This window comes from Lepidochelys kempii, chromosome 13, assembly GCF_965140265.1.
Source record: "Lepidochelys kempii isolate rLepKem1 chromosome 13, rLepKem1.hap2, whole genome shotgun sequence".
NCBI lineage: Eukaryota > Metazoa > Chordata > Testudines > Cheloniidae > Lepidochelys > Lepidochelys kempii.
In genome coordinates this window covers 17,649,474-17,667,903 of record NC_133268.1, presented here as the reverse complement: position 1 = coordinate 17,667,903, position 18,430 = coordinate 17,649,474, and the positions used below count along the sequence as shown (strand labels likewise).

Sequence of the window (18,430 nt, the reverse complement as noted above, 5' to 3'; positions counted from 1 at the left end):
CATACAGAAGACAAACTGCCACATGCTGGAATCAGTTTCACAGGTTTTAATCACAGAATGATGGAACTGTAGGGCTGGAAGGGACTTAAGAGGACATTTAGTCCAGCCCCTAGTGCTGAGGCAGGACCAAGTATACCTAGACTATCCCTGACAGATGTTAGTCTCACCTGTTCTTAGAAAATTCCAGTGATGGAGATTCCACAACCTCTCGTGGAAGCCTATTCCAGGTTAACTATTCTTATAGTTAGAAAGGTTTTCCTAATATCTAACAAATTTCCCTTCCCGTAAATTAAGCCCATTACTTCTTGTCCTACCTTCAGTGGACATGGAAAACAATTGATCGCTGTCCTTTGGATAACAGCCCGTAACATATTTGAAGACTGTTTATCAGGTTTCCCCTCAACCTTCTTTCCTCAAGATGAAACATGCCCAGTTTTTTTAACCTTTTATCATTTTTGTTGCTCTCCTCTGGAGTCTCTCCAATTTGTCCACATCTTTCCTACAGTGTGGCACCTAGAACTGGACACAGTACTCTGGTGGAGGCCTCACCAGAGCCAAGTAGAGCAGGACAATTACCTCCCATGTCTTACATATGACACTCCTGTTAATACAACCCAGAATGATATTAGCCTTTTGACAATTGCATCACATTATTGACTCATATTCAATTTGTGATCCATTATACTCCCAAGTTCCTTTTAATCAGTACTACCATCTAGCTAGTATTCCCGATTTTGCAGCTGTGCATTTAATATTTTCTTCCTAAGTTTAGTATTTTGCACTCATCTTTTATTGAATTTCATCTTGTTTATTTTAGATAGATTCTCCAATTTGTCATTTTGACGTCTAATCCTCTCCTCCAAGTGCTTGCAACCCCTCCCAGCTCAGTGTCATCCACACATTCTATAAGCATACTCTCCACTCCATTATCCAAGTCATCAATGAAAACATTGACCCAGAGCAGATTCTTGTGGGACCCCAGTTAGATCCGTCCTCCCAGTGTGACAGAACCATTGACAGCAACTCTTTAAGTATGGTCTTTCTAGCAGTTTTGCACCCACTGTATAGTAATTCAGTCTAGACCCCATTTCTCTAGTTTGCTCATGACAATGTCAGATGGGATCGTGCATTACTAAAATCAAGATATATCACATCTTCAGCTTCCCCACGTCCACTAGGCCAGTAACTCTGTCAAAGAAGGAAATGAGGTTGGTTTGGCATGATTTGTTCTTGACAAATCCAGGTTGGCTATTACCCTATTATCCTTTAGGTGCTTACAAACTGATTGTTTAATAATCTCTTCCAGTATCTTTCCATCTATGGAAGTTCGGCTGACCGGTTTATAATTCCCCAGGTCCTCTTTATTCCCCCTTTTAAAGATAAATACTGTGTTTGCCCTTCCCCAGTCCTCTGGGATCTCACCCCCTCTCCATGAGTTCTCAAATATAATCTCTAATGGTTCCAAGATTGCTTCAGCTAGTTCCTTAAGCATCCTAGGGTGAATCTGATCAGGCCCTGATGACTTGAATACATCAGACTTATCTAAATGTTCTTTAACCTGTTCTTTCCCTATTTTAGCTTGTGTTCCTTCCTCCATGTTGTTAATATTAATTGTTTTAAGTATCTGGTCACAATTAACCTTTTTAGTGAACACTGAAGCAAAATAGGCATTAAATAAGTCAGCCTTCTTGATGTCATCAGTAGCTCTCCCTCCCCGCTAAGTGGAGGACCTACACTTTCCTTCATCTTTCTCTTGATACTAATATATTTATTGAACCTCTTCTGATTGCCTTTTATATCACTAGCTTAGATGTAACTCATTTTGTGCCTTAGCCTTTCTGATTTTGTCCCTCCATGATTGTACTATTCTTGAGTATTCATTATTAGTAATTTGTCCATGTTTTTACCTTTTGTAGGATTCCTTTTTGATTTTCAAATCACCAGAGAGCTCCTGATGGATCCATATTGGCCTCTTACTATTCTTCCTATCTTTCCTTACATTGGGAGAGTTATGCCTTTAATAGGTTTTAGAGTAGCAGCTGGGTTAGTATGTATTCGCAAAAAGAAAAGGAGTACCTGTGGCACCTTAGACTTACAAATTTATTTGAGCATAAGCTTTTGTGAGCTACATGCATCCAATGAAGTGAGCTGTAGCTCACGAAAGCTTATGCTCAAATAAATTTGTTAGTCTCTAAGAAGCCACAAGTACTCCTTTTCTTTATGCCTTTAATATTGTCTCTTTGAGAAACTTCCAGCTCTCCTGAACTCCCAGCTCTCCTGAACTCCTTTTTCCCTTAGATTTTCTTTAGGTGGGATCTTACCTACCAGTTGTGTGAGTTTGTGAAAGTCTGCTTTTTTTACATCCATCTGGCCTTATTCTGCTGCTCTCATGCCTTCCTTTTCTTGAGAATCATGAAATCTATCATTTCATGATCACTTTCACCCAAATTGCCTTCAACCTTCAGATTCACAACCAGTTCCTCCCTGTTAGTTAGAATCAAGTTATTTTCCCAGTTACTTGCTCCACCTTCTGAAACAAGGAATGTCCCAAGTACATTTCAAGAACTCACTGGACATTTTGTGTTTTGCTGTATCATTTTTCCAGCACATGACTGGGTAGTTGAAGTCCCAGTTACCAGGTCTTGTGTTTTGGATATTTCTGTTGTTTGTTCTAGAAATGCCTCATCCAACTCCTCCTTCTGATTTGGTGAGCTACAGTAGCCCCCTACCGTGACATCACCCCTGTTCATTTTCCCTTTTTATCTTCACCAACTGACTGTCAACTGGTCTGCCTCTCACCTCCTTCTGGAACTCAGAACAAGTGTATATATTCTTGATGCACAATGCAACACCACCTCCCTTTTTTCCCTGCCTGCCTTCCTGAACAAGTTATACCCCTCTATAGCAATATTCCAGTCATGAATTTATCCCACCGCATTTCTGAGATGCCAATTAAGTAATAGTTTAGTTTATGTACTAATACTTCCAGTTCTTCATGTTTATTCCCCATATGCCTTGCATTTGTAAACAGACATCTTAGATGCTGAGTAGATCCACCCATTATTATCCATCTTATTGCTCCTATGACCCTACTGTAATTTTCCATTCCCTCCCCCTCCCCAATATCTAGCCCTATGTTAAGGTCACCTTTTTTTACACTTAGCTGTGGGCTTTTGTCACCTGTCCCCTTTAATCTGGAGTAATTCCCCACTGAAGTTGATGGAGTTATTCCAGATTCACACTAGTATATCTGAAATCCTAACCTGGCCTAAAGATCGGTAATAACATCCAATGAAGTGTGGTTGGGCACAATGAAGTGAAACTCGTTGCCCTGGTTTTGTCCCTGGAGTGTTAAAACAGGCAGAGGATTTCCAAATGGCCTAAAGATGCTGAGCTGGCACAGGACCATATGCTATATCACTATGTATTTTCTAAAAGCAATTAAATGAAATGCATTACTGCTAGGCTTCAAATCTTGGTAAATGGAGTTGACAGCTTTCCAGTTCAGTGAGATCTTGATTTGGTTCCTTCAAGATTTTAAAGCCAAGTTGAAAAGATGGGCAGATGGTCACCGCTTGTTTGTCTTGGACAGTGAAGAAAAAGATTCCTTAGAAAACTGTGTGCTCCTGTTGTCTCAAAACACAAACAGATTTTCAATGCAGAATGTTCTACAAGCAGCTGGCCAAAGAAATGGCCGAGGGATTATCTGTCAGGCAATGGTTTACCCTAGAGGTTTGCATTAATAAAATATTTGGCCAATTTATGTTAATTTGCGTTTGATTTTAGGCGTGGGCCCAGCTTTGCTGGGGGCTACAAAACCAGGAAGAATAAGATCATTTAATTCGAATATTAAACTGCCTCTTAAAGTTCCTATTTGGGATTCTCTCAACATGTCGAAATCAATCTGGTTGCTTCCTCTCCTTAGATCATTAAGGAAGCACAGGTAGCCCAGAACAGTACACATCCAAGCAATCTGCAGGATCGCCAGGAAAGACAGCCCACGGATAGAGGTTAGGCTTGGATTTGGGAGATTCCTGTGTGACGCTGGGCAAGTCTCTCCATGCCTTCGTTCTGCAGAATGGGGACAACAGCACTTCCCTACCAGGGGGTGGGGGGAGGGAGGGGAGGAGAGGGAGAGCGAGGGGGAGGGGGAGGTTTGTAAGGATAAATACATCAAAAGGTTGTGAGGTGCTCCGATACTGTGGTAATATAACTACTTCATATAGATTCATTTAATATATGTGAGAATCCAATAAAGCTGATTAGTGCTTTTAGAAAACACCAGGGATCAAGGAAGAAATCAGTTTATATATGTTTGAAAAAAAACAGAATTCAAATATGCCCACTCTGTAAATCCAACTACTGTCTCCCTGCTCTCAGCTTTGCATCTCCTGACACTGTCCAAGCTTTGCGATCATCACAAAAAAGAGCTGTCTGTTGTCTTCTCACTTAATAAAAATGTTCAGCAAGAATGTTTTATGCAAAGCAGCCAAAAACGTATCAATGTACAGAGGCAGTTTATGACCAGAGGAACTGCAGACAATCCCCAATTTCCTATTAGCTGCCACTAACATGAAACAGGCTTATAAAGGATATTGCTGTGCCTTTTCAAAGAAGAAGCTTCTTCCCACTGCCAAAAGGGAAATGTTTATAATTGTTAGAAGGTCTCACCTCTGCATGAGATCCTCGCTCAACAGACTTGACCACGATTGCTTTGTTCTTTTCTTCAATGTCAAACCCGTAGTCGTCCTCTCCAGGTAAGATCTTAAAAATAAAAAGAGCACAGGGTAACGTTTTACAGATATGGAAGCGTGTTTTGGAGGAACTGGTGAGCTGAAAGGAGACAGAGCTGGGCTTTTCACTTCTTAAGTCATTGTTGTCATAGATTCATGGATCTGAAAGTCAGTAGGGACCATTAGATCATCTAATGTAATCTCCTGCATAACACAGATTCTAAAATTGTATCCAGTTACCCCTGTAGTGTATTGAACTTAATAACTTGTGATTTCAGTCTCTAATTGTACTGAGTTCCATCAGAGAAGCCTCATTTCGTGAGCTTAACACATTTAATACACATCTAATGAGAGAAATAAATCTAATAAATCAGATGAAAAGAAAAGCTGCCTATAATCTAACACGTGCCACTATGACAAGAAAATTATAGAAGATTACTCCCTTGATCATTCCGACTTCTACACTGCTGAAAAGCACTAGTCTTTCCATTACAGTCAATGCCATTAATGTATCAATTTCCTCCTGTTAGTGGTTCATCACTGCAGAAGATTATGAAAATAGAACCTTCCTTCCCTGAAGGAGCCAAAATCTTCAGGTGCAAAATAACTCACTACTCTAGGAAACCTACAAGAGAAAAAAAACCCAACAACCACCTGTTCAGGAGATATTCAGATAAAAAGGGAAACACCAAGGGGGGAAGATTCAGTGGAAAATGTGCAGTGGTTCTGTCTAACAAAATGCTTTGAGAACAATGCTACTCAAGCATACTCTGTACAAAGAGTTCATTAGAAAATGAGCACAATGCTAGTTAGGTTTTGGCCTTGCACTGTTACAAGTGGCATGAGTTTCAGCCCAACACAATGCGTACTTTATCGCCTCAAGTTTGGGATTCAATTGAAAACTACTTGGGCAGCTCTCCCATTCAACTTGTCATTTTCCATGCAAGGAGGCTGTGCAGTTCCTCTCCTGCTGGAGAAACATGCTCAGGGCTACATTTTCAAAGCACCAACTGGGGAGTTAGCCTTAAAATTCCCATTTATTTTAATGGGAGTCACGCGGCTAAAGGCAAATGCAGTGTTAACCTTTTGGGGAAAAAAATCAACCAACAGCGCTGAGACAGGTTGTTGGGGAATAGTGGTATTTCAGATAGCTCTACTGGAAACAACACTAACTCACCATCCTTGTATTCCCGGATAACACGGTAAAGTTGCCACTCTCTATGACCCATGACCACTACTCTGAACAAAACCTTGGGTGCTTCTGAACATTCACATGTGGCATGACAAGACCATATTCAGCTTTCAGACAGCTGTGGATGGCGAAACAAAATGATACAGTATCTTAAACGTTCAGGGCACATCTACACAGTGAGCAGCAGCCTGTGGCCGCAAGTGTCAAGCCCAGATCATCAGACTCGGGCTCATGGAGCTTGCACCACGGTGCTAAAAATAATTGTGTAGACATTGCAGCCTAGGCTGAAGTTTGGGCTCTGAAGCCTAGGGAGAAGTGTAGGTTTCACAGCCCAAGCTATAATGTCTACACTGCTATTTTTTTGCGCTGTAGCCCAAGCCCATCCGCCTAGGCTCTGAGACTCACTGCTGTGGGCTGCTGCTCGCTGTGTAGATGTACACAGAGGTCTGGATTTGTAAAACCTGAGACGCCAAGGGCTACACACCATTGAATGTCTAGTTTGTGTGCAAATACCATGACTGCACATGGAAATCTCTTTCATGCCCAGTCATTTCCTAATGACCTTCCCGCCCTTCTCAGTTCTAAAACTGAGGGCGAACGGAATTGTTTGTAAAGTTTTTAATGTGGGTTGTTTTCAATGAAAGTGATGGTGATGAAACTAACAGTCCTACATTTCTGTGCCACTTTTCAAGCCAAAGAATCCCAAAGCCCTTTTATAAACGTTTATGCAAACTATAGTCAGTGTTCATTTCATCTGCTGCTGTGCAACACTTTGAGAAAGCGGTGATGTGTTTTCCACATAATAAAGCAGTAATACCTTGCATTTCAGTACAGTACAGCCTTTCATCCCAAAGGATCCCAAAGCAATTAAGAGACTTTCCATACACAGCAATCATTTCTGTCACCCCTGAAATGCAGCCACTTTGGGAGTATAAAACGGCAGCTGCTTAATATTGAACAGCAGCATCACACAATTATACAGTCCAGGATGTAAAGAAGAATATTCAATTGAAATTGCAGGGGAAGTTTAGACAGGCAGAACATCCTCAAATAGAATTTGGCCAGGACACAGGGAGAAGAAATACCCTAAAAATAGCCCATTATATTTGTTTCTATCACATCTGCTTTGTTTGCAACAAGTGAGATATGAGTTCCAGCACATGTATCGCCATTTATTAGTGACTGAACTCTCTCCCAATAACAGCTCGTTACCGCCACAACGTCCATCGTAACGGTTATATAGTTCTTTGTTTTGCTAGTCACTCTAGCACACAGGTTTCCAACTATGGTCTGCAGAGTAGTCCATGCTGAGCAGGCTGGTCACATGATGCTGGCTCCTCTTTCATTCCTAGCTGCTAAAACCTATTAAAAGGCAGCTAAAAATACTGAATTAAATATTTCTTGTGTGACACTTTCCCACATATGCAATTGCTGTAGTGCCACAGGGAAGTCATATGACTGTGAATGGTGGAGCGATGTCCATGATACAATGTCTATTAAAAGATGGTCCAGGCTCTGAAAAAATTGTAGACCCTCTACTTAATGTAATCAGTATAATAGATATGTATAAGGGACTGTGCCTTTAAGGGCTGATCTTTCCAGACAAAGCCACGCTATTTAATGGATGGCTCTTGGCAGAAGGGAAGATGGCTATTTGGGTTATGACAGAGAGGCAGAAAGTATAAGCTTTAAGCTAAGGAGAATTTAAGTAATTAATGATCAGTTTCTGCCCTCAGATTTCCATGGACAGCTCCCCACTGAAATCAAAGGGGTCTGTGTGCCACGATGGACCAGCAGAACTTGGCCACAAGCCAACATTAAAAAATGGTGACAACAACGAGTGAGATGATTCAGTGAACACGGAACTATATCCCTACTGCCCTATGAAACTGCCCAATCATCTGGTAAGGGACTTTCCTCCAACATGGAAAAACACATGTTAAACCATTGACAGTTGCCAGCACATTAGAGTGCAGTATGGTCTGTCTGAATAAACAGTAACACCAAATGGATAGCTTGTGGCTTCCTTTATCCCAGGTTAACCTCTATTTCAGCCATCTTCAGTACACAAATGCACATGGGCCAAACCAGTGTTGGGAGGGAAGCAATGTTATATCTGCTACTCCCCTCACATGCTTTCCAGTCGCTGGCTGATGGTGGCTATGCATTCAGAAGGCTTGGAAGCACGCAGAAGGCTGAAGATTTCTCCCCTCACATCTGCTGTGTTTTCGCTTCAGCTCAGTTTTCTTCGGGCAAATCACTTTCACTGAGACTTTGTTCCAGTTTTCAGAATTTGGCCCAAAAACTGTATTTTTAGGTGTGCCTTAGATGTATTCATTGTGCTCCTTGCATGCAGGACAGGTCTAACAAAGAAAATAACAGAACGCTACTAGCCGTCACCTTCAGCCCCCAACTAAAACCCCTCCAACGCATTATCAAGGATCTACAACCTATCCTGAAGGACGACCCATCACTCTCACAAATCTTGGGAGACAGGCCAGTCCTTGCCTACAGACAGCCCCCCAACCTGAAGCGAATAATCACCAGCAACCACATACCACACAACAGAACCACTAACCCAGGAACCTATCCTTGCAACAAAGCCCGTTGCCAACTGTGCCCACATATCTATTCAGGGGACACCATCACAGGGCCTAATCACATCAGCCACACTATCAGAGGCTCGTTCACCTGCACATCTACCAATGTGATATATGCCATCATGTGCCAGCAATGCCCCTCTGCCATGTACACTGGGCAAACTGGACAGTCTCTATGTCAAAGAATAAATGGAGACAAATCAGATGTCAAGAATTATAACATTCATAAACCAGTCGGAGAACACTTCAACCTCTCTGGTCACTCGATTTCTGATCTCAAAGTGACTATCCTTCAACAAAAAAACTTCAAAAACAGACTCCAATGAGAGACTGCTGAATTGGAATTAATTTGCAAATTGGATACAATTAACTTAGGCTTGAATAGAGACTGGGAATGGTTGATTCATTATAAAAAGTAACCTATTTCCCCTTGTTTATTCCTCCCTCCCTCCCCCCCCCACTGTTCCTCAGACGTTCTTGTTAAACCCTGGATTTGTGCTAGAAATGGCCCACCTTGATTATCATACACATTGTAAGGAGAGTGATCACTTTAAATAAGCTATTACCAGCAGGAGAGTGGGGTGGGCGGAGAGAAAACCTTTTGTAGTGATAAACACCCATTTTTTCATGGTCTGTGTGTATAAAAACGTCTTCTGTATTTTCTACAGTATGCATCCGATGAAGTGAAATGTAGCTCACGAAAGCTTATGCTCAAATAAATTGGTTAGTCTCTAAGGTGCCACAAGTACTCCTTTTCTTTTTGCGAATATAGACTAACACGGCTGTTACTCTGAAACCTGACTTAAGTGTGTGATCTTAAATTCAATCCCCCTAAGGATACACATCAGTAAAACTTGATTGCATGATTGGAAATCCAACTCAACAGAGAGTGTGAACATGGTTGAAGTGAATAAATTGAAAATGTCAAACATACACTAGTGGGGAAAACGTTTGCAGCATAAACCCAGCTCTGCTGTAAGCCTTGACAAGGAAGCCTTTGAGCCGCTAAAGTCTTTGGTGTTACATTTCGCCAATCACTAAACACAAAAAATAAAACACAACAAAAATCAAGATCCTTTTGATCCATGACCTCCACAGTGAACTGAACATTCTGAATAACTTAACAATGAAAGATTTACAGTATAAGAGAGACTTATTTTCACTTCAGTGTTTGCTGGGGTTTTTAGTGGCCAAATCCACTCAAAAATACCCTTATCATGGCGTCTGGCTACACCTGGATGACAGATGCCTCTTGTTATTGACTTGCCAGCCCAAATCCTTGGGAGTTCAGAGATCCCTCTGGGACAGACTCTCATTCGTGACTCTGTTCCTGAGGGTATTTTTAATCAATGATTTTGAATTCTCAAGCCTGAATAGGAATAGGAAGTGAGCTGTAGCTCACAAAAGCTTATGCTCAAAATAAATTGGTTAGTCTCTAAGGTGCCACAAGTACTCCTTTTCTTTTTGCAAATACAGACTAACACGGCTGTTACCTTGAAACCTGAATAGACTTTGGGAGGCTAGATTAATGAAAGGCAATGAGGCAGCCTCTCTTTTGCAGAAGCTGTGAAGAATGAGATCATTTTATATTAGCACAAGACACAAGAATAATTCTCCTGAAACGAGTAAATAGTGAAGAGATTTTATTAGGGAGTGAGCAGGACTTTATTTTAACAATGCAAGTCACTATTTAAGCTCTGAATAAGATAAATGTGTTTTGCAATGCCATAGTTTTATCAGCACATTTAAGGGGGTTGCCTTGTTCATTGAAATGGCTCTTTTAAAACTGTAGTGAGAAACATGAATGAGTTATAATGCTACCTAATATCTACACACTTGAGACCCTGGGATGGGAGGGTGCTACACTATACAGAGTAAATTCAAAGTGCTATTATTATTAATTATTATTTGATTTAGTGCCTTTCATCTTCAAAGCCCCTTCTAAATATGACAGAGGTAGCAGGTAAATATTATCCTCATTTTGCGGATGGGAAAACTGAGGCACAGAGTGGTTAAGTGACTTGCTTAAAGCTATACAGTGAGCTCATTTCAGAAACTGGATTAGGACCCAGGTATATTCCTCATTCTTGTGCTCAGACCACTAGATGCCACCTTTCTCCAAAACACCTACAATGCCAGAAGGCAGCCATGTTGGTATTGACTTTCAATGGTGGCTAGGCTCCTGAGCTCCTACAAGAGCCTAAGGTGCTTTAGAAGCTGTTCCCCAAGATGTTTGCAGGCAGTATCTCTATAGTGACGGGAAAAGCTCTGACACCTTCCATTTAAGATCAGACAAATGATCCTGACTCGGTTGGTGTCCCCCACTGATAGACAGAACTGAGAGTGTGGGAAACTTCTGGTGGATCCTTCATGGATGCCCATCTCCACAAGCACATTTGTCTGTCTGAGATTTGATTCTTTAAGTGCTGGGTCTGATGAGCTGAAGTGTAGAACAAAAGTTAACAGGGGAATGCTGCAACACGGATACAATCCCTGTAGCTGGAGGCAGTCAGAAGCCCTAATTCTTTCTGAACTATGCAAAGAATTTTGTGTATGTTTTCAGCACATCAAGATTTATGTCCATAAATCAAAAACAACTGCTCTTGTTGTTTCCCTCCTTACAGTGCAAGGTTGTCCAAGATAGGGAAAGGGGGAAAAACCTAGCACCAGTTGGTGAGTGGGTTGAGTTTTTTCCCCTTAGGCAACGCAGGTTACACTGTAGTGATACAATACAAAATCCAGCAGAGTGGAAGTTATGTTACCCTAACTACAATGTGGCTTATAGGGAGCCCTAAGGAATGGAGTGATGTACAAAGGCCCAGTTAAAGAGGAGCAAGGTGGGGTTGTTCTGCAGACAGGGAAGCACAAGGATTCCAGCAGCTCCTTATTGCTAACCAAAAAAGGGAGGCATGAATGTTGTCATGAATAAATGTGATGCGTTTCCAGTGCTTGTATTTGTGGGATTGTCTATTTCACAAGTATTTAGGCAGCTCTTGGTTTGTTTGTGGAAATAGCAGTGAAGCCCAGAATTTTAGCACAAATAATTAATTATTCATTTGAAAATCTGTACCAAGAAGCGTGCTGTTTGTTATTTGCTATGCATCGTTTGTTATTCATTTTGACTGTTTGCTCTTTGGAAGGGGATTGTGTTTGTTTAGGAACTACAATAACAGTAATATAATAAATATTTCTCCTGTTTTAAATCTTTCAGTTACCCAGAGTCAGAGAGTAGATGTGACTCAGGTGCTCTGTCATAAACTACTCGTAATCAATAGCAAAAAGACAAAGTGAACAACCCAAGAGGTTGAAATTTATTCACATAAACTCTTTGGTGAATGCTAATAAACATCCAACGCATTAGCAGAAGGTAGGATCAACCAGGTCTACTGCTGACCTTTAAAAGGCTACCTTATTTCAGGGGTAGAAATAATGCTGTTGTTAGACACTTGAAATTTTAAATAAGGGGGAAGAAAAGTGGACGATGTATGCTGGTTAATCTGTTTCCCCCAAAAAGGGACCTCTGTCCACAGGGAAGAAAATCCAAAGTAGCTTGAGTGATGACAGTGTCCTATGAGTGAATATGAAGATGATCTCTGAGTGCTTTGCAAAATGCAGGAATCAAGCCCAGAGTTTCAGAGTAACAGCCATGTTAGTCTGTATTCGCAAAAAGAAAAGGAGTACTTGTGGCACCTTAGAGACTAACCAATTTATTTGAGCATGAGCTTTCGTGAGCTACAGCTCACGAGTGTAAGTTCTTGGCAGTTAAGTAAATTATTCCTTTAGCAGCTTCTTTGTATCAAATGACTTTATAGGAGGATGAATATAGACACACAGCTCACTAGCACTGGATGCGCAGGTGAACGATTTTTATGGAGAAGGAGGGAGGGACATCATTGTATGGTGCTTTAAATATCACAATTAGCCAGTAAGACAAACATTGATCTCCCTGGAGGTAGAATAGCAGCAGGAGGGTGCAATTTTGGCCATCCACCAGGAAAACTCTTTCCTCCTTTAATGGGCCTCAGGATCCTTTCCAGCAAAGCTATTTTTTGTTGTTAATGATGTGGGCTTTCTTCCTGCTCCTGCATTCTGCCAGTGCTCAACAGGAGAGGAGTATGGGCTCTGGGCCACTGGTACTAATGAGGTTTCCTGGACAAATGGCATGCAAGTCCAAACAAGGGTAAAGCAGTCCACATGTAATCAAGAGTGTGATGGTATTTAACAGACTGGGGATCATGGGAAATAACTATTTGAATCAACATGGAGAACAATACTATTGCCTGGAAAATGGTTTTCTTGGATCCCAGCCATGATATTGGAACTGAGACTTGAACTGGGTATGTTCTGTATAGGAATCCAGCCTATCTACTGTATTTGGAATCACTCTCACAGTGACTCCCAAAAACATATGAAACTTGGGGAGTTACCTGACTTTTACCTAAGTACATCTACCATGCTATTGATGTCACTCAGTGTTTAACTTCAGTCCGTTTGATGCAAGGCCTCCTTTTGAATCTACCTCCCCCATCTTGTCTCTCAAGAAAAAGAAGTCTTGCAATGAATCAGTCAGCTGCAATATCTGGCTACTGTCTGTAATTTCCCACCCTGTTTTTTTTCTACTACACTGTAGTATAAATTTAGTCTCTTAGAAAGCGAAAGATCACAATGCCTTATGTGAAATGAACACCAGACCAGCTCTGTCTTACCAGCAGGCGCTTTGCTAGGATGTTTTCAACAAGCTTGAAGTCATTACGCAGCTGCTTGCTCTTGAAACTTGTACCCTCCATCTCCTCATCAGCATAAAAACGGAAATATTGGGATTCATCCTTGAATTCGCTCTTCTCCAGGACTGAAACCAAAGGTGGAAGACACACACACGTGGACAGAGAGAGAGCGTGAGTTAGAAGTAAATCTAAAAATATCTGTCCAACCTTTAGAAAACCAGAGACCAATCAAAATCCTGACCACCAATTCCAGCCAATCATTTATTTAGCACACTTTGGGCACACCTCTCCAAGCTGCATGGTGGATCGTGGTCTGATCTTCAGTTCTTCTGATCATAGGCATAGTTTGACTTCTATATTTGGGGGTCAGCTCCAGTCAGGCCAACAGGGCTGTGTGTGTGTGTGGGGGGGGGGGGGCGCGGAGGCAAGCATTAGACAACTATGTATTAAGAGGTCTCATCTCTGGAAACACCACTTGGAACCTGGAAAGTAAATATTACTTCCCCACTGAATCAGCATTTCTTCATTGGTCAAATGCTGATTTATCTTTGGCAGTTTGTCTAATGGAGCTGAAACACATATGGATGTGATTTGTTTACTTCCCTGTCTTGGCACCAGCATCATGGAGGAAGACAATGGGCAGATTCACAGCTCTGGGAACAATATTGCTCTTGAACTGCTTGTTAGAGGGATAGCAAGGGAGTCCACACGTAATGGTTCAGCGTGTATGTGGAATGAAGGTATTAAGAATGGATAGGAGAGCTGAAAATGGAAGTGGAGTTCCACCACATGGCTCTGAGAGAGGAAGGCTGTTGTATGTGTGTGACAATAGCTTTATAAACCAGAGTAAATTTGGGTACTAGTGCCCAAAGAGTTCCATGCTGGGCCCCATGATCCCTACCCTTACAGTTTTAAAACCATGCCCAATCCCCATGCTCCTGCTTACTCATTTTCAGTGTGCCTCTCCCTGCAGTCAGATATGGGACACCTTTTCATGCTATTGGTGCAGAATCTGAAATACTCAAGGGAGGATGCAGTGCTGCTTTTTCAGCCACTAGCTGGAGAAATTTCCATCTGTAAACACAGGCCCATTGTGAGGCTTCCAAAGGCCAGTCAGCTCCACACAACAAAAAATGGCCTCAGAAGAAAATTTAAAAAGCTGCTGAAGGAAAGAGACTCTCTTGAGAAGTTAATCACTTGTCTGGCAGGGACTTGCAGAACCAGTTTGGCCGTGGTGTCTGTTTCCCAATGTCTCTTTCATCTTCTGGGGCCAGGTCAAGGGTGGTTCTGATTAAAGCCTATGGGTAAACACTGCAGAGAAATCTACAGATAGCCTCTGATCTGGCCCAGAGCAGCAATACTGGGTGCTCGCCACACTCTTCCTCTCCAGTCCCTGACTCACCTTTTCCAGGAACATTTCATTAAAATTTTTGCAGCCATTTCATTTATATATGTATAAAATATATCTATATAGTCAAAAGCCTGCAGTTGTCACAAGGCAATGTATCCCAAAATCTAGGCAATGGCTGGGGCACTACTTGAGGGTCTGCCAGAGATGGGGGCTCTACAAGGCACATTTTCCAGCTCTGAGCTCAGGTCTCCATCACCCAATCACCAGGCTGGAGGGAAGGGATGAAAGTTTGGACCCTCTGCTTCCCTGGGGATTGCTCATCACTTGTCTCCTTTTCATGATGGGCCATATTCTGAGACACTTGCTCATGTTGAGTAGGACCTTGCTCTGAAAGGATCATTGGGGCTCTTTGAGAAGTAAGGGACTACACAATGTGAATAAAGGGATCACAATCTCACCCTCCCATCCCTCTTCCTCCAGGTTTCCTGACTGGGGCCATAGCTGCCAGCTGAATTGAAAGAGAACGAACATGCTAGTGATTTCCATATGGTGAGTTCCCCCAGTTCAATAAACTGAGATTAACAGTTAGACTCTGGGAACAGGCTGTGCTTGCTACAATGTCTGTTCAGGGATGGGCAATGGGGGCAGAGAATTTAATTCAAACTCTAAAGCCCCAAATGGCCACAAATTCTCAGAATCCATGCTTTTACCGCCGATGTGATTTTTCCATTGGCTTTGCCCATCTAAAATGCCCATTGGAGAAATGGTACCTTTTCATTTTGGGGCACAAATTATAATGATACTCCTTCACATCCCCTCACTAATTGCTACTCCTATATTGCACTGGGTTTTTGGATATTTCCACTGGGTTTCCCACATGCCGCATCTTGATTACTATGAGGACATGGGAGATGGCAGAATATGGGGTCATTAAACAGCCAGCGCTTTTATTTTAGAGCAAATCTTCACTGTCGGAGGGGTGCAAAAACAATCTAAAATAGCCATGAGAAATTAAAGAGCAGGGCAGACCTCAAAACACAGGGCTGAGCTTGAGAATCTGGCAGCTCCAGCCGCTCAGCTCTGAGGGCTGCCAAGGCAGATCCAAGAGGCAGAAACTGGACTGAGCAATTTGGCAATTCCTTTAGAATAGTTCAGCCTAGTGTTTGGAGATTCAGCACAGGTTAGACCAGTGCATGCCATGTTATTCCTGAGACCCACTGAGGTACATTTCAGGACAGTACTTAGCATGTGCAGCATTTCCGATGGCCCAGTCATGGCACTGAAACACATGGCGAGAAAAACATCTCCCCTCTAAACTGGCTAGGTGCTGCAGTGCTTACCAAGAACATCATCAACATGGGGACCCTATTGGGGAGCTATTACCCCAGTATAGGCTCAGTGCCTGCAGTATTCCCCATGGCTGCATTTCAGCTGGATCCTGCTGGGACCTCTGCAGCTGTTTGTATATCAGCATGTGCGGCACAGCCTATAGGAGAGGGATTTGCAGATCTCCCCAGTTAATGAGACTGAAGTAGAGCTCTGTTAACTGGCTATGAGATGGGTTATTGATACATTACCATGATGCATGAAGCCATTATTGCAGAGTCCAACACCCAGTGCGACTGCTTCCTCCCGAGTCTGACAGTCTCCCTAGAAACAGGAGGATAAATGTTACACCTCAGACTACTTCCTAATCTAAACAATTTCCCCTCCCTGTGCTTGCAGCTCTGAAATTAGCAGACTGGCAGAGAACAATAGCAAGCAATTAAAATAGGCCTCCCTTTGCCCAAATCCCATTCATTCCTATATATAGTACCCCTTCCCTCCCACAGGAATTGGGAGGACAAAAGACCAGGCCTCTGGAAAGCAGCTATTTTACCAGCACAGACGCATAATATTACCTCAGTGTGGAGACATTTTTCTTTATTACTGGCAATCGTGATAAAGATTGAGTTCAGTACCCATTAGCCACAGACAATACCACTCATTCTTAGAAGGAGAGAGAGATTTTTATCTATATCTAAACCAAGAAAGGGAAAACGCTCTCTGCATAATCAGTTCAAGTGAACTCCCAAAGGTTGCATTTAACTAAACTTCTATGGTACTCTGTGTTCTCATACAGCCAAATCTGCAAAAAAACGATTCGCTCAGTTAAATATCATTTGAAGCCCTCAAGCCAACATTTCAAAGTAGGGTGCAAGAGGTGAGTCTGCAAATGTGCCTGTTACAAATCATTAAAAAGTAATTTGCATGCAGAAAATTGGTTATTTGCAATAAATGCCCAAATTCTGCATTGCAATAGCTTATTTGGCATGCAGAAAGGAAGATTTTTGCAGATGTGCCTGCTGCACCCTCTCTTGCTCACTGCCAGACCTTGCAAGGTGCTGAGTATGGTTCACAGCTCTGAGTGACATCCCACTGAATTCTGGGTGCTCAGCATCTCTCAGGATCAGACCCTATTGAGGTGCCTTTATTTCTAAAATAAAGGCCACAATTGCAGCCATTTGAGGTTGTTCTCAAGAAAAAATACAAGGAAACAAAAAATGAAAAATGTATGAAGAATGATGAGGCTCCACCCTGCAGACTTTACCCATGCAGCCTGGGATTTAGCACTCAGATTAAGCTCACCGTTTGAGCACAGGTCCCAACCTCCCCAAGCCCACACCCTGCAGTTGGCTAAGAATGACTGACATGCTTAGAGGTAGATTCTTATTACCCTGCCTGACTCATTTTCATTTAGGCTCCCTCCTTTTTACTTCCTGATCTTCTGCATATGCTGCTCACTGTGAGATGGTATGACTGCCACTATCTGACAGCAAGACAAAACCCATGGTGTCTGCAAAACAAAAAGCAATGGCTGTATCCCTGCCAGGATACAGTGCGACTGCTCCAGGGGCTGCCTGAGTCTATTTCAGAATCCCCCAAGGATAGACAAGCAGTAGGTATTAATAAACATTAAACTCATTTTTTAACTGTAAACTAATTTCAAGGCTTTACAATGCTCTTCTCAGTTTCAACATCCTGCCATGTGACAACTCCCAGCTACCACTATGACTTATTTTTTAGGCTAAATGGATAGTTCATTCTGCATAGGGGCTTGGATTTAAAGTCTAATTTAATTCTGTAATTGTGAATAAATTGAAGGGGAAATGCCTTCTGACACCGTTCTTAAATTAGCCTTTGGGATCTGGTTCTCTTCCAGCAACTGCACATTAAAATCTCCAAGTGCGGGGATTCTAAAGCAAACTTGGCTACTCCTGTTGACATTAGCGTGGCCTCAGATCACATCCCTTGAAAACCAGCACTTTTTAAATTTAGGAGGTAATTCAAAATAGAGCATTGCAGATCCTCTGTGCATATTTCCAAATAGTAATCCCTCCAACTGCAAGAAGAGCAGTAATAAAAAAAAAAAAACCTTAAAGAGAGACATCATTTAACATTCTACATATAATTTTAGATGTGTCTCTTGCAGAAACTGCACATGAAACTCAACACCCCACCATGTTACTCTGGTTTTATGCCAGTGTAATCAATGGATTGCCCTCAATGGAGCTACACCCCGGGGAAACAATGAGCTAACATAGCGGTGAATAAGGCCCAATATCCCTTTATTATTATTTGTATTGCAGTAGCACCTAGGAGCCCCAGTCATGGACCAGAACCGCACTATGCTAGGCACTGTACAAACACAGAGCAAAAAGACATTCCAAAGAGCTTGCAATCTAAGACTAAATCAAGAGACAACAGATGCAGACAGACAAGAGTACAAGGAGACAATGAGACACTATTGGCCAGCATGTTAGGCAGTGTTCTCAATACACTAGTGGCCA

General features: G+C 42.1%; 1 protein-coding gene across 2 annotated transcripts in view; it reads right to left on the bottom strand.

The window, feature by feature from the left end:
* PREX1 (phosphatidylinositol-3,4,5-trisphosphate dependent Rac exchange factor 1) overlaps window positions 1-18,430 on the bottom strand; it is a 223,137-nt gene that overhangs the window by 43,746 nt on the left and 160,961 nt on the right. For both annotated transcript variants that reach the window (XM_073309488.1, XM_073309490.1), the window contains exons 15-17: window positions 16,178-16,250; window positions 13,232-13,374; window positions 4,672-4,764 (exon numbers count right to left, since the gene is read on the bottom strand). In XM_073309488.1, the coding sequence (XP_073165589.1) occupies window positions 4,672-4,764; window positions 13,232-13,374; window positions 16,178-16,250 (309 nt within the window). The remainder of the gene's footprint in view (window positions 1-4,671; window positions 4,765-13,231; window positions 13,375-16,177; window positions 16,251-18,430) is intronic.